Raw genomic sequence first — 22,246 nt, 5'->3', positions numbered from 1 at the left:
GAAAGGGCAAGGATATGGGGAATGTCATATCAGCCATGATCCTAATGAATGATGGAGCAGGCTTGAATGGGCTGAATGGCTTACTCCTTTTCCTATTCTTATAGTCTTATGGAGTTGAAGCTAATGATCATTCATGATCCTATTTGATAGTGGAGCAGGCTCGACAAGCTCTATGGTGTTTTCCTGCTCTGATTTCTTATGCCCTTAAATCACCCTGCAAACTCCTCTTTTATAATGAGTACAGCCTTAATTTGTTTTCTTTATCATATTTGTATTACTTCAATAAGCAACGGTCCAATGAATCTGCACTGTGTCCAAGAAATCACCTCACCGTGCTCTCTTTGATGCTAAGTCGAAGTACTTTAATTGTGAACTTATATAGGTTTAGCATTATATCTCTACTTCTATACATCTTGTTGCAAAAGGAATGTGAGAACAGTTGAGTATATGCACTGAGGATGAATACCATTCTGGACTGACTGAATGGCTTTTTCCATGTATGATCTTGGATGCAGCTATTGTTTCAAAGAGAATGTGAATTACTCAGATTCTTTGCTGATCCATTACATTTTTGAGACAAGTATACACTTGCTGTGACTGAGTCAGACTTTTAGATAATGAGTGTAAAAACCTCAGATATAGGTGTCTGTTCTCCTTAGCCCTTAGCTCCATGTTGAAGGATTGGTAGTGACTTGACGTCTAGCCATTTAAAAGACTAATGTTCTCAGATTCCGAAATGAGCTATGGAATACTTTAGCACTGGGCTTCATAGAATCATGGAGGCTATTTGGCCCATCATGTCCATGCTCTGAATGATGTATCCATCTAGCATAATTCTGTCCTTACCATTGTATGTTCTGGCATATGTTCAAGTCCACATTCAACTACTTTTTAGTAATGAGAATTTTTGCAGCTACCACTATTTCATGCATTGAGTTCTAAACCACCATCATCCTTTGGGAGGGAAGTCCTTCAAAATCTGTGCTTTGAGGGTAGGGACTGCTCAGCTGAGGGTAATAGACCCTCCTGACCACTTTGTCGAGATACCTCGTGATTTATACTTCAGTTGGGTCACCCTTCTTCTGTTCCAAAGAAAACAAATCAAGCTTATCCAATCTTTCCTCAAAATGCAATGAGATAAGTGATTAGAAAGCCTGCATTACTGATATTGGTTGTTGGAATAATATTGGCTGAACACTGGGAAATCATCCCTACTCTTTAGATCATCCTATGTCCCCTTCAGTAGGTAGACCGGTCTTTTGGTTTAGTGTAGCACCTGGTCTACTTTAAAAGCAATCATAGTCAGCAACTGCGTTGAGATGCTTGACCTTTTGATCAGGAAACACCAAGACTAGTTTGACAAGAGTGATCAGGACATCAAGAATCTTCTAGGCCACAAATGTAAGGTATTCCTAAACTGGCAGCTCAACTAAAATTTGAGCATGAGGAAATAAGCTGACAGGCAACTGAAAGTCAAGGTGCCACAACAACTCCGTGACCCAAAGAATAGATGATGGGTGGAAATGGTGCAGAAAATTCAGCAATTCGCCAACAATCGTGACATGCATAGCTTCTTTAATGCAATCAAAGCTATCTATGGCCCGAGTACTTAGGAACCTACTGCACTTAGAGCTAAAAACGGACAGTTGCTTATCCAAGACCAAAAGACAATCAAGCCTGCTGGAGAGTGCACTTTGAGGGGCCTCTTCAACCAAGATGCAACCTTCAGCACAAGTATTCTTGACACCAATCCACTACTCACGACCCATTGTGATCACAGTAAACTTCCAAATCTCTGTGAGGTCAGAAAAGTCACCTGACAGATGTAAAACAAGACCTCTGGTGCAGATGGAATCCTCACTGCAGTACTAAATTACTGAGGATAGTTTGACACATCACCACCTCATTTTCCTTGTTTGGAAGTAAGACATCATGCCGGGTGATCTAAGGCACAACACTTGTGACCATGTTCAAGAAAGAAAACTGGTCCAATTGGAAATTAGAGGGATTTCCCTAGTATCTGCCATATCATGTGAATTCTCATCAATTACCTCCTCCCAGTGGCTAAAAAAACACCTTGCCAAGTCTCAGTATGGCTTCTGCACCATCAGGAAGCACAATGGACATGATTTTTACAATGCATGAGAAATCCACGTAAAGTGTAGGGAACAGCACCTGTCTACATGTCCTTAGAGACATAGAGTTGTACAGCATGGAAGCAGACCCTTCGGTCAAATTTGTCAATGCAGATCAGATATTAATCTAAATTAATCTAGTCCCATCTAACCCCTTCCTATTCATCTAGATCGCTTTTAAATGCTGTAATTGTACCAGCATTCACCACTCCCTCTGGCAGTTTACTCCATACACGCATCACCTTCTTTGTGAAAAGGTTGCCCCTTAGGTCTTTTTAAATCTTTTCCCCCTCACCATAAACCTATGCCCTCGAGTTCTGGACTCCCTCAACCCAGGGGAAACACCTTGTCTAATTACCCAATCCATATCCCTCATTGTTTTAGAAACCTCAATAAGATCACCTCTGAGCGTCCAACTCTCCAGGGAAAATAGCCTCAGTCTATTTAAACACTCCCTATAGCTCAAACCCTCCAACCTAGCAACATCCTTGTAAATCTAATCTGAACCCTTTCAAGAATCACAACATCCTTCCTATAGCAGGGAGATCAGAACTGAACACAGTAATTCCAGAATTGGCCTAACCAATGTCCAGTACAGCTGTAACTTCCTAATATACTGACCGATAAAGGCAAGTATACCAAACATCACCTTCACTATCCTGTCTATCTGTGACTCTACTTTCAAGGAACTATGAAGCTGCATTCCAAGGTCTCTTTGTTCAGCAACATTCCCCAGGACCTTACCATTAAATATATAAGCCCTGCCCTGATTTCCCTTTCCAAAATGCAGCATTTATCTAAATTAATCTGCCACTGCTCGGGCCATTGGCCCATCTGATCAAGGTCCCATTGAACTCTGAGGTAACCTTCTTTTTGGTCCACTAGACCACCAGTTTAGGTGTTATCTGCAAACTTACTAACCATATCTCCTTTGTTCACATCCAAATCATTTATATAAATGATGTAAAGCAGTAGACCCAGCTCTTGTGGCACACCTCTGGTCATGGGGCTCCAGTCCGAAAAGCAACCCACCACCACCACCCTCTCTTTCCTGCTTTCAAGTGAGTTCTGTATCCAAAGGGATAGTTCTCCCTGTTTTTCCATGTGATCCTTCGATTTCACAAAGGACATTGAATAGGCCGCTGTTGGAATATCTGGCGAACAAAGAATCTCTACATTTTCACTCCTGCTGCATGTCACAGCCACTCTTCCAACATCACCATCTGTGGCGAGCCCCTGAGAACATGCATAATTTCCCATGGCTTGGGAATCTCCTCTTGGTGTGAGCAGGTATCAATGAATTCCAATGTTGACTCCAATGTGCCAGTGCAGCCTTTGAACGCATGAGGAATAGAATGTTCTATGTCTGAGACTTGACTTCAAACCCAGCACCACATTCATGATCTACAGAGGAGTCCATGGTCCCCACCCTCCTGTATGCATCAGAAATATGGATCACATACATTAGACACCTGAAATCCCTGGACGGTTATCAATTGCGCTGTCGTTGCAAACTCCTGAAAATCCACTGGCTGAGTAGGTGTACCAATGTGACTGTCCTCTCCCAGACCAACATCCGCAGCATTGAGGACCAGCTGTAATCAATAGGCCACATTTTCCTCATGCCCAGCACAAGACTGCCTTAACAAATACTCTACTCTGACCTCCGCAATGGTAAATGATTACTAGCAGGACAGGGGAAATATTACATGAACATCCTGGAAGCGTTGCTGAGCAAATTAACATCCTAACTGACATGGGAATTGCTTGCCCTAACATAAACTGAAGAGGAAACATTCAAGAAGGCACCAACGAATTGAATATCACCAAATAGAGCTCATGGAGATAAAGTGCAAGCAGTGGAAAGAGCATGCAGAATCTAGAGCGCCCCCACCCCGCTATTCAAGCAAATCATCCTGAACCTGAGTGCCTGCCAAAAAACCAAACAGCATTCAATAGACAACCCTTTGATTGTGTAGAATGCCTTCAACACTGCACTGAAGTTCCAGCCTAGATTAATTAGATTCCCTATAGTGCGGAAACAGGCCCTTCGGCCCAACAAGTCCACACCGACTTTCCGAAGAGTAACCCACCCAGACCCAATAGTTTAATAATTGGTTGTAACAAAAATGACCTAGATGAAAACACCTATCACTATGGGCAATTTAGCTTGGCCAAATCATCTGACCTGCACATCTTTGTACTGTGGGAGGGAACCGCAGCACCCGGAGGAAACCTGGGCAGACACTGGGAGAATGTGCAAACTCCATGCAGACAGTTGCCCTGGTCCCTGGCGCTGCGAGGCAGCAGTGCTAACCACTAAGCCACCGTGTCAAAGTCTTTGGAGCAAAGCCTCAATGTATGACTGATTTAGAAACAGGAGTTCTGTTGGTAGACTGAACAAACCAAGGCAGTTTTTCTCTAATTGGAATATTGGTTTCTGTCCTGGAATTTCTAACACACTGATTACCCAATTTTTGGATAAGATATTTTCATTCCTACTCTCTCTTTCACCCCTGCCTTCATCCACTCTCAAATTAGACAACCACTGATCAATGTCCGAAGGCAGGTTATTGTCACCTGAACTCATAAACACATAAGGGTTTGTCAGTTAGAAATGTAAGCTGCTGGTATTTTTTAAAAATTGTTTCACGTTTGTGAACTTTGCTGACAAAACCAGCATTTGTTGTCCATCATTAATTGTTCTTTTAATTAAGTGACTTGTTAGACCATTTAGAAAGCAGTTAAGAGTCAATTACATAACTATGGACCTGAAGTCACAGGGAAGGATGGCAAATCTCATTCCCTAAAGTGAAATCAACTAAATTTTATTTTTCATGACAATTAATGGTAGCTTCATGATACCATTACTGACACTAGGTTTATATTCCTGATTTATCAACTCAACCTATGTCCCCATTCTGACCTCTGGTTTATTTGTCCAGTGATATTATCAATATGCCACTAATTCTTGCTGACTAATCCAATTCAGCTTTGTTTGTGTTTTCATTTTTGTTTTAGCTTCAGATATTAACCACTGACAGAATGTTAGAGTTGTTATTTATGTAAAGTTACATTTTCTTTCAGACACAACTATGGAAAAACATACAATGTTGTCCTGGGTTCTGGTCAAGTTGTCATAGGGATGGACATGGGCCTGACCAATATGTGTGTTGAAGAGAAACGAACCATCATTATCCCACCTCATCTGGGTTATGGAGAGAGCGGAATTGGTACATATATTCCACTGCTATTGTTGCGTTTAAAAACCTTAAGTTTAAGAACACAAGCTATGGATTTTGCTGTGAATAGTTTAATAATTGGTTGTAACAAAAATGACCTAGATGAAAACTCTTTAGCTGTAACTGATTATGTGGCCTCTATAGTCAGTCCCACTGTTGACCAAAGTGTTACTAGCATTGTTAGTAACCTCTGAAAATTGGGATAACAACTCAAATGATAATTTTTAGGTGAATAAATCTGAGTCATGATTTGTATAAGTTGTACAGATGTACTTTGCTATTTTTCTCAACGTGACTATATCAAAATTGTGGTCTTACGAACAAGTAGAGAATTTTTTCATACAAATTCATGGGATGTGGGCTTTGCTGCATGTGCCAGGACTTATTGCCCATCCCTAATTGTCTAGAGGGCTGTTAAGAATTAACCACATTGCAGTTGGTCTGGAGCTAAATGGAGGTCAGACCAGGTAAGGATGGCAGATTTCCTTTCCTGAAGGACATCAATGAACCATTTAGTGTTTATAACGATTGATAGATATAGTCACCATAGACCTCCTTTTCATTCTAAAATTTTATTGAAGTCAAATTTCACTATTTGCCATGTTCCTACTCATGTTCCCAGAGGATTGCCTGGGGTTCTGAATTACTCATTCAGTGACATTACTGCTATGCCACTGACTCTCCAAACTCTGGACTGTTGGCAGCACTAAAGTCTAGAATTTATGACATTTTTTCTATTCCTGCCTTCACTACATTGTAGTAGTAAATGAGTCTCTGGATGTCCTTTTTTTTTTAAATCTTGTCCATCCCATGAATTCCACCAGGACTGCAGGATGAGGTGAATTGTCTTTGGTCATTATGAAGACATGCTGGAACTTAAAATGACACTTTGAAGAATGAAGTGTGAAGAAAGATAATGTTTGATGGTGACATGGCTACATTAACTATTGTGATTCTGTCTTGCAGCTGGAGAGGTACCGGGCAGCGCTGTGCTCATCTTTGACGTTGAGCTGGTAGAACTTGTCGCAGGTCTTCCAGAGGGTTATATGTTCGTTTGGACTACTTCACAAGTGTCTCCTGATCTCTTCCAAGAAATCGACAAAGACAAAAACAAGGAAATTTGTCTAGAAGAGGCAAGATTATTAATGGCTTTTAATGGTGAAACCTTACAGATTTAGGTAGCATGTGCATGCATTTGTAAGAGGAAGGTGTTGATGGTAGGGATGATAGGTTTGGGGGGCTTTGAGGTTGTGGATGTGGAGTGGTGGGTGGTGTTTTTGAGGAGAGGTGAAAAAGGGCAGTTGTGAGAGTTTTCATAAAGTGGGTGAGGATGGATTTTGTTTGGTAGGAGCTGTGAGAAAGGGGAATTGTGGATGTCTGAAAGTGCGTTTAGGTGAATTTAGCAACAGGCCTGTTCAGGGACCTGACTAATATTGGGTATGTGTGTGCAGAGGGGAGCATATGAGGTAAAGGAGGTTCTGGGGGGTATAGGCAAGTAAAGCTTTCACTGATCAGTGGTAATCCTAAAACAAAGTGGTTTTGAGCATTTGGCATATTTTTATTTTTACAAAGGGTCTTAGTTACAGATGCAACTGAAGGCATGTTCTGTTTGTAAATGTGGTGGAGTAAATAGGTCTGCTCAAAACAATAAGAGAAAATAATTATACTGTCTTTATTTCTTGCAACTCGGTCAATGACATTAACAGGTGTTATTACAGTCTTGCCAGAATTAGTACGTGGCAGGAAGTGTAGAACTTAATATTCATTCCACCAAATACAAACTCCTCTCCGAGACAGAGAAGGAACATTCCAGGAGAAGTGCTTTAAAGTTTTTGTTCACATTTTGAGAGTACACCACTCTGTGAGTTGCTTGATGGGGCAACAGTAGAAAAAGCATGAGCACAGCATTAAAAAGCATCAATACATGGGCAAATGATGGCCTATTATCACCGGGCTGTTAATTTAGAGACCAAGATAATGTTCTGCCCACCTGGATTTGAATCTTGCCATGGTAGATGATGGAATTTCAATTCAATAAAAATCTGAAAGTCGAATGATGACCAGTTGTCAGGAAAAACCCAGCTAGTTCACTAATGTCTTTTAGAGAGGGAGGCTGCCTTCCTTACCTGGTATGACCTACATGTGACTGCAGACTCCCAGCCATGTAGTTGGCACTCAACTGCCTCGGGGTAATTAGGGATGGACAACAAATACTGGCCTAACCAGCAACACCATGTCCTATGAATGATTTTAAAAAAAACATACCTTTCATAGGCACAGGATATCTCCGCGTGCTTTAGAATCTTACTACACATAAAGGGGCCCATTTGTTTCCTGTCAGTTTTTTGAAAGAGTTCTCCTCCCTTTCTATTAGAGTCATAGAATAATATAGCATGGAAATTGCCCCTTTGGCCCAAACTGGTAAATGCTGACCATGTGCCCACACAGCATCCATGTACGTATCCAAATGTTTTTTAAATGTTACTACTGCACCTGCCTTAACCACTTTTTTCTGGCAGCCCATTCCATATATGCACCACTCTCTGTGTGAAGAAGTTGCCCCTCAGGTCCTTCCTAATCTTTCCCCTCTCGTCTTAAACCTATATCCTCTAGTTTTCAATTCCCTGTTCCTGGGAAAAAGACCATATGCATTCATCCTATCTATGCCCCTCATGATGTTATACTCTTCAATAAGGCCACCTACGTTTCAAGAAATAAAGTCCTATCCTGGCCAACCTCTCCCTATAACTCAGGCCTACTAGTCTTGGCAACATCCTGGTAAATCATCTTTGAAGTTTTCCAGTTTAATTTTATCTTTCCTATAACAAGGTGACCAAAACCGTACACAATACTCCAAGTGCGGCCTCACCAGCGATTAATACAACTGTAAAATAACGTTCCAACTCTTATACTCATTGCTCTGACTGATGAAGATCAGCATGCTAAATACCTCCTTCACCACCCCATCTACCTGTGACACTGTTTTCAAAGAACTCTGTACTTGTAATCTTGGGTACTTCTGTCCCACAACACTCCTCAGGACCTTACCATTTACTGTAGAAGTCTTTGGTTTGATTTTCCAAAATGCAACACCTCACACTTATATGTATTGAATTGCATTTGCCCATCCTCAGCCCACTTCCCCATCTGATCAAGATCCCTCTGTAATTTTTGATAACCTTTCTCGCTATCAAGATATCTCCGCAAACTTACGAATCATGCTTTCTACATTCACGTCCTGATCACTTCTGTAACTAACAAATTACAAAGGTCCCAGCACTGATTCCCTGTGACACATCACAAGTCACAGGCTTCCTGTCCAAGAAACAACCTTCAACCATCACCCTTTGATTCCTACCATTGAGCCAATTTTCAATCCAATTGACTAACTCTCCCGAGATCGCATGCACCTAACCTTCATGGCTAGCCTGCTGTGCGGGACCTTGTCAAAGGCCTTACTAAAGTCCATATAGACAACATCCACTGTCCTTCACTCATCTATCCATATAGTTACCTCTTTGAAAAACTCTGAAAGATTTGTCAGATGTGACTTCCAGTGCACAAATCCATGCTGGCTATCCCAAATCAGATCTTGACTATCCAAATGTTGGTTCTATCCCTCAGTATCCTCTCCAACAACTTGCCTATTACTGATGTCAGGCTCACTGGCCTGTAGTTTCTTGGCTTGTCTTTGCTACCTTTCTGAAGCAATGGAACAACATTAGCCATCCTCTAGCCTTCCAGAACTTCACCAGTAGCTAAAGATGAAGCAAAGATCTCTGTCTGCAATTTCTTCCCTAGCTTCCCACAACATCCGAGGATGGACTTGATCAGGCCCAAGGGATGTATCCACCTTAATGTACTTTAAGGCTATAAAATCTCCTCTCTAGTATGTATGCAGTCCAAAACATCTCTATTTATTTCCCTTATTTTCTTAGCATCCATGATTGTCTCCTCAGTAAACACTGAGGAAAATATTCATTAAGAAACTCTCCCATCTCCTGTGGCTCCATACATAGACAGCTATGCTGACCTTTAAGAGGACCTATTCTCTCCCTAGCCACTCTTTTACTTTTGATGTAGCTATAGAACCTCTTGGGATTATATTTACCCTTTGTGCTCTTCTGATTTCTCTCTTAAATATGCTCCAACACTTTTTATAGTCATCTGGAGATTCACTTGAGGCCAATAGCTTAAACCCAATGTATGTCTTTTTCTTTTTCTGACCAGAACACAATATCTCTCGACACCCAGGGATATCTAAACCTACCAGTTTTTCCCTTCACCCTAACGGGGACATACAGTCACTGGACTCTTGATATGACGCTTTTAAAAGCCTCTAATTTGCCAGTCGGTCCTTTTCCTTTAAACAGATTCATCCAATCGACCTCTGCTAGATCCTACTTAATGGCCCTAAATTGATCCTGCTCTTAACCTATGGACATGTCCTATCTTTATTTATAACTATGTTAAAACTAAGAGTTTTGGTCACTGGATCCAAAGTGCTCTCCACCTGACACTTCAGTCACTTGTTGGACCTTGCTTTCTAAGAGAAGGTCCAGTGTTGCCCTCTACATATTGATTTAGGAAACTTTCTTTGATATATTTGGCAAATTCCACCCCATCTGGGCCTTTTACATTCTGGATGAGTCAATACAGGGGAAATTAAAATCTCCAACCAATACTACTCTATTACTCCTACAGGTATCTAAATCTCTCTACACATCTGCTCCTTTAATACCTGCTAGCTATTTGGGTCTCTATACTACAGTCCCAACAAAGTGACCATCCATTCTTGTTTTTAAGTATGGCCTCATTTGATGACCTCTTAAGAACATCCCCTCTCAGCACTGTTGTTATGTCAAAAGGGCAACTCTCCCTCCTCACTTACTTGTACTTTTGTCATGCCTGTAGGTTCTGAAACCTGGAACATTGAGCATCCAGTCTCTCAGCCATGTTTCTGTTATGGCTTTAATATTACTTTATATCCCTGCATTTTTCCTCTTCCAAATATTTAAAGTGCATGTGGAAAAGTATGAGAAGCATACAATACAGCATTTGTCTAGCTTTATCTCATGTTTTTTCTGCCAAATAACTATTTTCAAAAAGTATTTTCAAGCAATACGATCCTGAACTGTCTCACCCAATTGATATTATGTAGTCCTTTTCTTTGTGAAATTTCTCTCAGCTGGATATCAGGAAGAGTGAAGTCATTGGCCAAGATTTAACTAGGGTTTGGGAGTTGAAGGCATGAAACAACCACAGCAAACTGGGTCAGATCCTGACCCCATCGCACCATAGGTGCACTTTACCAACAGTAGTACAGCATGTAAGAGGCTGACCGCCTCAAGGAGGTTGGTAGCTGACTTACAGTTGCGAAGGCCTATTACAGAAGATTTTATGTTAAGGTTAAATAAGTGAAGTGACCGAGCAGCAGGGCAGGAGGGAAAGTCACATGGCAAGTGGGGGTCGGGGGAGTGATGGTCATGGTGGTGGCTGTGGGCACAGAAGGTATTACTTACAGCTCTCAGTGATCTTCTTGTTAGGGTTTTCCCTGTCTCAGTTCTCATAGTCTCTTGCATTTCTCAGGCAACCCTCCTGGTGGTGCTGATAATGTTTCAGAACTATAATACAGGCCTTAATTAGCTGAGAGGTACAGATAGGAAGCCAATTATGAAGCTACTTGTTGTAAAATAGCTGAGCAGGTTCCACTACTGGTATATCAAGTTTAGATCTGATTTTTACACCGATGTCCTTGTAAAATTTACCCAACTGTTTGTGGTCCCTTTCACAAACTCTGATTCCTAGCTACCAATTTCATCTCCCTCATGCTGACTGTTTGAGATTGAACCAAAATGTTTGCAACTTTGCTGTCACATTTTTGTTAAGGTGAGCTTCCAAAAAATCTGTTTCGAACTATTTCCTAATTATGCTTCTGTCTCAACTCATCTGCACTTGAAACCTTCACCCTTGTCTAGGTATCCAATTACCTCTGGACTTGGCTATCTCAATGTGCTTTTAGGTAACTGTCTGAATTCTACCCTCCACCAATTTGAGATTATCCAAAACTCTTGTTCATATCTTAACTCTCACCTAACTCTGGGGAGGTGATGCTCTTGTGGTATTATCGCTGGACTGATAATCCAGAAACCCAAGTAATGTTCTGAGGACCTAGGTTTGAATCCTACCAATGCAGATGGTGGAATTTGAATTCATTAGAAAGAAATCTGGAATTAAGAGTCTGATGACAACTGTGAAACTATTGTCAATTGTTGAAAAAACCCATCTGGTTGACTAATGTTCTTTAGGGAAGGAAATTGTCATCCTTACCTGGTCTGGCCTACATGTGACTCCAGAGCCACAGCAATATGGTTGAGTCTTAACCATTCTCTCATGCCCTCATCCTGTGAATGAATAAAAAAGACAAGTGCCATTCACTTGTCACCCCTGTGCTTGCTGACCTATATTTCTTTTATTAGATTAGATTCCCTACAGTGTGGAAACAGGCCCGTCAGCCCAACCAGTCCACACCGACCCTCCGAAGAGTAAGCCACCCAGACTCATTTCCCTCTGACTAATGCACCTAATGGCCAATTCATCTGACCTGCACATCTTTGGACTGTGGGAGGAAACCAGACCACCTGGAGAAAACCCACGCAGACATGGGGAGAATGTGCAAATTCCACACAGATAGTCGCCCGAGGCTGGAATTGAACTTGGGACCCTGGTGCTGTGAGGCAGCAGTTCTAACCACCGAGCCACCGTGCCACCCTATTTGCTTGTGCTCAAGCATGATTAAGTGATTAAAAGTCATGTTTTCAACCCCTCCAAGGTTTTGCTTCTCACTGTACATGTAATCTCCTCCAGCCCCAAAACCTCTAAGATATCTGCCCTCTGTCAATTTTTGGCTATCCCAATTTTAATCGCTCCACTGTTGATCACCATTCTTTGGGGGGTGGAAGGCCCAAGGTCTGGGATTTTCTCCCTTGACATTTCGTTTTTCTTCTTCTTTGAAGATACTCCTTAAAACCTAAGTCTTCAACCAAGATTTTGATCCTAATATCACCTTGTGGTATGATGTCAAATTGTTTTCAATAATGGATTTGTGAAGCACCTCGGAATATTTTACTACTTTAAAGGTGTTCTGTAAATATGCTTTGTTGTTGAAGTGTTGTCATTGTTATAAATAGGAACATACGTATAGGCCAGGACACTGAGGAGAACTCCTTTTTTTGTTCTAATATATACTCTTAACACCTACTGCTGACTAGAAAGCTGTTAGAAACAACTGTGAATGCAAACATGACCCATACTGCAGACTCTTGTGCATGCACAACTGTTCCTGACATCTTTCCAGCCAGTGACAAGAGCATCATTGAAGTTTTTAAAAATCTCCACAAAATGTGCTATTGGAGCACAAGAGAATTCTAATTACTGTGATTGCGTAAGGTATGGAGAGATGTGAGCAGAGGCTGGTTGCAAAGTCTTTAAATGTTTTGATTCTGGTAACGGGTTTGGGCTGCGTGATTAGTATAAAAATAATCTCTGAAGTGTTTCATGTTTAGAAACATAATACATGTAATATTTCAGAATTATACAATTGTTGCTTCCTAAGGGTTTCTTGTGGAGCTCAAACTTGGGTTGGAAAGGCTTTGTGCAGTGAGTTTGTCTACAGTCCACTTTGTTCAGTTAGTGGTTATTGGGAGTCTTAATTTTAGGGTCATGGCTTCAAGTCCAACATTAGATGGTGATTTTCTTACTTATCACTGAAGAAAGATATGTAACTGAATGTATACTTAAAAAGAAAATACACATTCAATTTTTTTTCACTAAAGATGAACTCCTATTTCCAGCAATTCAACAGATAGATTTCCTTAAATTGGATCAGTGTAGGAGTTCACCTTTGTCTAAAAATCTTATAGTGATAAAATTTGAAGGTTAACAATGTTGAAAAAAAAATTAAAATAATTTAATAGCATTATTCTTGCCATTACAATAATATGAATATTAAAATGGCTGCTTATTTTCTTCTATTAATTGATTATGTTGTAAAGAGAAAACAACTTGCACAAAACGTAAGACATAGAAAGAAGACTCTAATGGAAGCAAATTGCTGAATCTTGATTCCCAAAAGCTGATTATTTGGGATTGTTGGGAAAAAAATGTGAAAATCTAAAACAGAGATGCACTTCAAAGCATCACTCTAAACAATACAGTGGCACTAACACAGTAATTACACATGTGGAGTAAATGCTCGCTGTAGTGTTGTGACACAAGTAAATACAACCTTTTGGATAATACATAGAATCTTAATGCCTTGCTTAATGCCTTGTTTTTAGTTGAGCGCCTTCTACAATGAAATGCTGCCTTAACAGGCAGTGCTGTCTTGGTACTACCACTGGCAGAAATAACTGAGACTTAGCCCTGAATTCTAAAAAGCATGATTTGAACCGATGACTTTCTAACTCAAGACAGGAATGCTATTTTCTGAGCCAAAGCTAATGCTTTGAAAAACAAAACACCTTGCTTTATTTTTCAGCATAAGTGGTGTGAGTAACAGCTTTGGTCAGCTCTTTTAGTTTTTATGATTTGTTATAAAATCTAATATTTTCCTTCTTGCAGTTCTCTGAATATATCCTCATGCAAGTGGAGAGTGGTCAGGGGAAACTGGCCCCTGGTTTTCCACCAGACAAAATCATAGAGAATATATTTTCCAATCAGGATCGGAATGAAGATGGCAATATAAGTGCAGATGAGTTCAAACTGAAGGAAGAGGAGACCAATCATCATGATGAACTATAAGGTCAAGTGTACACATCTATGTTGAGTGGAAAAGTAGAGTTAACCTGTGGTTTGTTGATTGGGAGGTAGGGTTTGCCCATTTTCCCATTTTGGAACTTAGATATAAAACTTCATTGATGACATTGAAAGCCCTGATTTGAAATTTATTTTTTGGATGGAGGAGTCAATCACTCCTGAGCATAGTTGATCCATGGTGTTTCACCTTTAAACAGTGTTCTTTGAATTTTAGTCTATCTTAATAAGGAGAAATGTTTCCCCATATCAGTCCCATCTTATATACTCCAAATTTGTCTTACCCGAACTATTTTATCATTTCACGTGCAGTTCAGAAACAATCAACAATCACAACTTTGTGCCAAAAGATTTAAATTTTCCATTAGTATGTAAAAGCATATCTTGCAGCTTAATAATAATTATTTTGACAATCAATCATTATTCAATGAGAGGCGGTCAGATATCACATTGTGGGTGACCAGGAATGATTGCCAGTATGCAACACATAAAGCTCAACACTCAGTACCTTTGCCTAACACATGACTTAAGGTGTATAATTTTGTTAGAATTTACACGCCCTCCATCCGTAAAATGAATGTAGGGAGGAAAAGCATGGAAGCAGTTGCAATGGGTCTGACTCTGTGAGGCATTTTCTCAAAGTAGGCACTTGTACTCAGCTTCCTAAACTTAGTAAATGAGTAATGGATGTAGCATTTAAATGATCGTATGCACCTCCAACAATGTAAGTTCCTAAAACTGCATCACAACCTGCAATGACCGACTCCATCTCGTATTGCTAGCAATATCAACTATGAAATAATGATTCAGGTGAGATAGTCCGTCAATCAGCTGTGAGCCCAAAATGACGTATACATGCACTAATATCTTTTTGCCTTAGTTTAATGGATGCAGTGTAATGAATTTGGCTTGATCATGGTCTACAGAATAGTAAGTGAATAAATCATTGATGTCAGTTCTCCAGCTTCCCCCCACTTTGCTTTCATTTTGAAATCATATTAATTTTCAAGTTTAATAATTCTGGGAAGCAATACTGTAAGAGTAAACTCACAGCCTATTGTAATGTGGAATTGTCACTTCAAGGCCCACCAGACGGTGAAAGCATTGGAGGAGAACACTGCTCATATTGTAGTTGTGATGACATGTAATATGATGTCTAAAAGTATGCATCATTTTACATTTCTTTCCCATATCCCAAGGTTTTGGGCTGTGTTCCCATCCTCCAACCTGATAACAGTACTAGAACAAAGATTCAAAAACATTTGCTTTAAAAAAAAAATTAACATTAAGCATACCCAATTGTATATCATCTTAACAGACTTATGCCAAATGAATGCTTATGGAAAACAAGCTGCTAGTGTTGTGGCTGATAGAATATATTTGCAAATTAAATTTTGTTGCTGCAGTGCTACAGTAAAAGAACAAGGGAGTTGGACTAAAGGAATAGTAATTTCAAAGAACCATTACAGGCTTTAGGGCTGAATGATCCCTGTGTTTTAAGATTCTATTTTGCATAAAACACTTCCTCTTGTGCACATTAGTGTTAGAGTCATAGAGATGTACAGCACAGAAACAGACCCTTCGGTCCAACTCGTCCAAGCCAACCAGATATCCTAACCTAATCTCGTCCTGTTTACCAGCACTTGGCCCATATCCCTCTAAACCCTTCTTATTCATCCATCCATCCAGATGACTGTTAATGCTGTAATTGCACCAGCCTCCACCACTTTCTCTGGCAGCTCACTCACGCACCAGCCTCTGTGTGAAAAAGTTGCCCCGTAGGTCCCTTTTATATCTTTCCCCTCTCACCCTAAACCTATGCCCTCTAGTTCTGGACTCTCCCATCCTAGGGAAAAGGACTCATGATTTTTAAGATCACCCCTCAATCTTTGACTCTGCAGGGAAAATAGTCCCTGTCTATTCAGCATTTTCCAATTGTTCAGATCCTCCAACTCTAGTAACAATCTTGTAAATCTGTCTGAACCCTTTCAAGATTCACAACAACCTTCCGCTAGGAAGGAGACCAGAATTGCATGCAATATTCCAACAGTGGCCTCACCAATGTCCTGTACATCCGCAACATGACTTCCCAACTCCTCAGTACTCTGACCAAAGAAGGAAAGCATACCAAAAGCCGCCTTCACTATCCTATCTACTTGTGACTCTACTTCTAAGGAATTATGAACAAGGTCACTTTGTTCAGTAACACTCCATGGGACCTTACCATTAAGTGTAAGTACCATTACCTGCTCTGATTTGCTTTTCCAAAATGCAGCACTTCGCATTTATCTAAATTAAATCAAAATCCATCTGCTTTTCATTTTTCTGTGACTCTTGTGAAATAAACGTACAGATGAAACTAACAGTGAAATCTGTTCTCAGTTCTTGCTATAGTGCAGCCACAACAGATGAGACCTCTACAACTACTTGTAATTTATTTCGAGAACACAAAAATTAGGTCACAAACCATTAGTGTTCGTTCTCTTATTTCTGGACTTCCTCTGTAATTCTCTAGTGGGGTTCTCATAGCTCTAATTATTTCTCAATTATTCTCAATAATCTGATGGCTACTCTCAAAAGAACTGTTTTTCTTTTACTATTGGAAGAACTGGTTAGCTCATTTGGGGCTTGGATAGCATGAACAGTAAAGTCCTGCTACCTCTACTGAAGAAGTCTATTACAAATTCAAGGTGATTTGAGAATTAAAGGTGAGTAGAGGGTACATGAGGAAAAACCTTTATATCCAGAGGGTAGTGGGTGTCTGGAATTCATTGCCCAGCTTGGGGATGGAGGCAGAAACCCACAAACCATTTAAAAGAAATCTTGATCTGCACCTGAAATGTTGTAATTTGCAAGCCTATGAACCAAGTTCTGGTAAGTGGAATTAGAATGGGCACAGGCTTATTTAACTTGCAGACACATTGGGCCGAATTAAAGCACAGAAAGGGGTCATTCCCCTATAGTTATATAGGAATATAATTCTATATGTATAGTTCTAGATGGCTAACGAATGAAATAGAAGCTAAGTGTTAGAGAAACGTGGCAGTTCTGGCAGCATCTATGGAGAGAGAAACAGAGTTACTGTTTTGGTTCTGATACCTAGTCATATTGGATTTGAACCATTAATTGATTTTTCTCTCTCCACAGCTGCTGCCAGACCTGCTGAGTTTCTCTAACTCTGTTAATATTTCAGATCTCCAGCATACTCAGTGATTTATTTTTTTTCTAGTGTATGGATTAGATTGATGCCAACAGCAATAGGTTTGACTCCTGTTCTGGCAGTAGTCTGAGGGTCTGCCTCCTTGTTGTACCTGTTGTGAAATGACATGACATTTTCCCACAGTTCACTGAATAGTCATTACGGATCTACGTTTGACAGAGTAATCAAAAAACAACTTGCTAATCATACCCAGTCAAAAGCTGAACATCACTTTCCAATTGGAAGCCAATAGTTTGAAGCATATGTAAAGATGGAGTTTTCTCAAGAAAGCTTAGCTCTTTCTCTCATTGTAACTAGCTTCTGTTAAACAATTTGTGTCTAATCTGTAGAGTTTATCAGCTGCAGGGAAAATAAATTTGTTGCTGTTTGATTCCATGTAATTCAAGCCATGGAGCAGCAAGCTGCCGTTTTTGACCTAGAGGCTGTCCTTTCTAAAACCAAAAATGTAGCCAATTGTTAGCCCAGCAAGATTGGAACAGCCCTAAGCTTCACATCATCTGAATATTCATTATGGATTTGAAAGATCCACAGAACATTTGGCAGCATCAATATTCTTTATCATCTAACTGTGATACATCCTATACAGTTGTCTTCAACAATGCCTTTTGTGTGAAGTCATCCGAATGTGCTTAATCATCACTTACTGGACCAGGGGTGTTTGAACACAGATCTGTTGCTATCAGAGTCCTGTTCTCTGGGACTCCACTCTGCAGCTCCAATGTAGATTTTGATAGCCCCATTCAAGGCTTCATAGTGCTGTCATTCCAATAGATCAGGACTTTGAGCTGATGTGTGAACAGGAAGTGGCCATCAGTTTCTTGAACCTCCTCCATTGTTCAGTTAGATTGTGGCACAGGTCTATTTTGCTTCACAATGTTTGGATCATTGTCTAACAAAAATCAATCTTAGTAAAACTTCAACCTACACAGTCTTTTACAGGAGATATTTACAAATTGCCATTACCCTTTATGTAACAATGCTTAGTGTTCCACCTGAGTTATCTTGCTCTAATTGTAAGATCACATTTCACTGTTTCGGATTCCTCAATTGGAAGAAATAATTTCTCAATGTACCCACCACATTCCTGTCATTTTAGTGCCAATAATCAGGACTCAAGATTATGCAACCTGTCATTGTACTTGAATCCTGCAAGATCTGGTGTTGTTGTGGTGAATTTGCATTCTATATTCTCTGAAGTCATTGCACTGTCAAACTTGAACAGAATTACTCCACATGAGGTCTACCCAAGGCTCTGTACAACTGAACTATCAATTCTCCCTTTTGAATTCAGAGTTGCCTTTGAAACTTAGCAGCACTCTAATAGCCTTTTTAATTGTTGTCTGACTTCAAAGCATTCCAAAGACAACTCCTTGAGGGTAAACAAAGTTTCAGCCTTCAGTTAAAGGATTTGCTGATTCTTGTGATTTGAACTAGAACTTTTTATAGCACTGCTCAATTATGGAGAATCAAGTTTTCATTTTTAAAAACATCTTTTTGACTTTTCAAGAAACTACTTTAAATAAGTCTGCAGAAAACTCATGCTTTAATAGAGAAAGTTTTTGGTGCAATTTATTTATAACTGAGCTGAAGCATTTAATAATTTTCTGCAGTCAAAGTGTGGCGCTAGAAAAGTACAGCAGATCAGGCAGCATTTGAGGAGCAGGAGAGTCGACGCTTCGGGCGTAAGCCCTTTAGGAATGGGGGGGGAATGTTGAATGTGCTAGAGATAAATAGGAGTGTTGCGGGGGGGGGGCGGGGGGGGGGGGGGGGGGGGGGAAGGTAGCTGGGAACACAATAAATAGATGCAGGTGGGGGTGATTGACAGGTCAGTGGGGAAGGTAGAGTGGATAGGTTGGAAGGAAGATGGACAGATGAAGAGGGCAGTACTGAATTGGAGGGTAGAATCTGGATTGAGATGGGGGATGGGAGACAGGATGTACATGTATTTGGACAGGCATGGACTGATTAGGGATAGTCAACATGGCTTTGTGCATGTGAAATCATGTCTCACAAACTTGATTTGAGTTTTTTGAAGAAGTAACAAAGAGGATTGATGAGGGCAGATCGGTAGATGAGATCTTCAATAAGGCATTCGACAAGGTTTCCCATGGGAGACTGGTTAGCAAGATTAGATCTCATGGAATACGGGAAGAACTAGCCATTTGGATATAGAACTGCCTCAAAGGTAGAAGACCGAGGGTAGTGGTGGAGGGTTGGCTTTCAGACTGGAGGCCTGTGACCAGTGGAGTGCCACAAGGATCAGTGCTGGGTCCACTACTTTTCAACATTTATATGAATAATTTGGATGTGAGCATAAGAGGTATAATCAGTAAGTTTGCAGATGATACCAAAATTGGAGGTGTAGTGGACAGTGAAGAATGTTACCTCAGATTACAATGGGATCTTGATCAGATGGGCCAATGAGCTGAGAAGTGGCAGATGGAGTTTAATTGAGATAAATGCAAGGTGCTGCATTTTGGGAAAGCAAACCTTAGCAGGACCTAAACACTTACACAGGTCGTAGGAAGTGTTGCTGAACAAAGAGACCTTGGAGTGCGGGTTCATAGCTCCTTGAAAGTGGAGTCGCAAGTAGAAAGGATAGTGAAGGTGTTTGCTATGCTTTCCTTTCTTGGTCAGAGTACTGAGTACAGGGGTTGGGAGGTCATGTTGCGGCTGTATAGGACATTGCTTAGGCTACTGTTGGAATACTATGTTCAATTCTGATCTTCCTATTGGAAAGATGTTGTGAAATGTTAAAGGATTCAGAAAAGATTTACAAGCATGTTGCCAGGTTTGGAGGATTTGAGCTGAAGGGAGAGGTTGAATAGGATAGGGCTATTTTCCCAGGAGCACTGCAGGCTGAGGGGTGACCTCCTAGAGGTTTATAAACTCGTGAGGGACATGGATAGGATAAATAGACAAAGTTTTTTCCCTCGGGTGGGGAGTCCGGAACTAGAGGGCATAGGTTTAGGGTGAGAGGGCAAAAATATAAAAGAGACCTAAGCGGCAACTTTTTCACACACAGGGTGGTACGAGTATGGAATGAGCTACCAGAGGAAGTAGTGGAGGCTGGTACAATTGCAACATTTAACAGGCATCTGGATGGTATATGAATTGGAAGGGTTTGGAGGGATATGGGCAGGTGCTGGCAGGTGGGACTAGATTGGGTTGGGATATCTGGTCGGCATGGACGAATTGGACCGAAGGGTCTGTTTCTGTCCTGTACATCTCTGACTCTATGACTAGTAAGGTCAATGTTGATGTTGTGTGGTTGAAGGGTCCCAAGTTGCAAGATGAGGTGTTCTTCCTCCATTTCTCTGCAGTCTAAAATTATGCAGTTTGTAATGAATATTAAATTCTTTGCTTTTGGCAAATACCACACAATTTACTTTAAAAATTCCACGATCAGTCCAATTATTTGCTGTTTACTCAAATTCAGACAAATGTTGTCAATAAATAGTGCCATGTAGTACACGGGTATGTTGTGGTGAATAAATGGAAGCAGTTTGGATGTTTCTTTGAATTTTTGTGTTTACGTTCTGCTGTATTTATGTAAACATCTGACTCTGGCATGGTATATCTCAATTTTGTATATCTTCCATCTATGGAGTGATTTTAAATTGTTGGAATTTCACTGGTTATGCACTGACACTTTGGTCACGTAGAATGAAGAGTTTTATTACACAACTGAAATACTGAAAGGTACATCAATTCAAATCTTGTACCCAGTTACTGTATTTATTCCACATTCCACAAGCTGGAGGAGGCAAGGAATTTACATTATGCTTTGATAGTGATATAGGGCGGTTTATACTTGAAGCAGTGATTGATGGTTCCATCAAAGGAGATTGATTCAGCTATTTGCTATCCAGATCTAGTATCTTTGATGTTTGTTTTGGTGAATTCCTTTATTAACATTCACCTTAGGCATTCTGTCTGAAGTTTGAGGGCTGAGGTCATGGATCATTTTACCTTGAACAAAACTTCCATTTAATTAAGTCAAAAGTCCACCCCAATCCAACACTGGCATCTCCATATCCTTGTTAAAGGTAGCATTGGAAGCACGGGATATTGGCTGGGCAAGGGAAGAGGCGTAAGGGAGGTGAGATCTTTTTTGCTTTTTCATTTATTTCACTGATTATTCATATGTTCAACATATTATTCCTGTACAGGGCATTTCACATTCCAATGTACACAGTGAAATTTGTCCACATTGTAATTCAACTTTTTGCCCACTTTCAATCTTTGCAGATTCTTTTTATCCTCTTCATAATGTGGCTTTCCTATCTAAATATTGTAAGAACTTTAGTGACAATATAGTCAGCCTCCTCTATTAATACAGACAGCAAATAGTTGAAGCCTTATCACTAATCCCTCTGGCACTCCACTAGTTATAGCTTTCCATCCTAAAAATGAGCCATTTATCCCAAATAAGCTTTGTTCGTTAGCTTATACTCTGTCCATGATAATCTATTTTACCAAACAACAGACTCTATCTTTTACGTGACAAATTTTGTAAATCCCATACACCCTACCTAGCTGCTTGTTATCCACCCTCTTTATTACTACTTCAAAGAACTATATTAATTTGTCAAACACAATCTCTCTTTTTCGAAACTAAGTGCAGGGTTAAAGTGAAGACTGCAGATGCTGGAGATCAGAGTCGAGAGTGTGGTGCTGGAAAAGCACAGCAGGTCAGGCAGCATCCGAGCAGCAGGAGAATCGACATTTTGGGTATAATCCCTTCATCAGGAATGAGGCTTATGGGTCGGGGCTGAGAGATAAATTGGGAGGTGGTGGATAAAGGTGAGGGAGAAGGTGATTAGGTCAGAAGG

At 40.4% G+C, this 22,246-nt stretch overlaps 1 protein-coding gene across 1 annotated transcript in view; it reads left to right on the top strand.

Annotated features, from left to right (window-relative positions):
- The window catches only part of fkbp9 (FKBP prolyl isomerase 9), a 31,908-nt gene extending 15,354 nt beyond the window's left edge, over positions 1–16,554 (top strand). Inside the window, exons 8-10 of the mRNA XM_072571024.1 lie at positions 5,223–5,368; positions 6,344–6,510; positions 14,000–16,554. Of these exons, the coding sequence (XP_072427125.1) occupies positions 5,223–5,368; positions 6,344–6,510; positions 14,000–14,179 (493 nt within the window). The 3' untranslated portion in view covers positions 14,180–16,554. The remainder of the gene's footprint in view (positions 1–5,222; positions 5,369–6,343; positions 6,511–13,999) is intronic.
- Positions 16,555–22,246: the final 5,692 nt, after the last annotated feature.

The sequence above is a fragment of the Chiloscyllium punctatum genome, chromosome 5, assembly GCF_047496795.1.
Source record: "Chiloscyllium punctatum isolate Juve2018m chromosome 5, sChiPun1.3, whole genome shotgun sequence".
NCBI lineage: Eukaryota > Metazoa > Chordata > Chondrichthyes > Orectolobiformes > Hemiscylliidae > Chiloscyllium > Chiloscyllium punctatum.
Note: the sequence above shows the minus strand (reverse complement) of the source record. Positions and strands in the feature narration are given on the sequence as shown.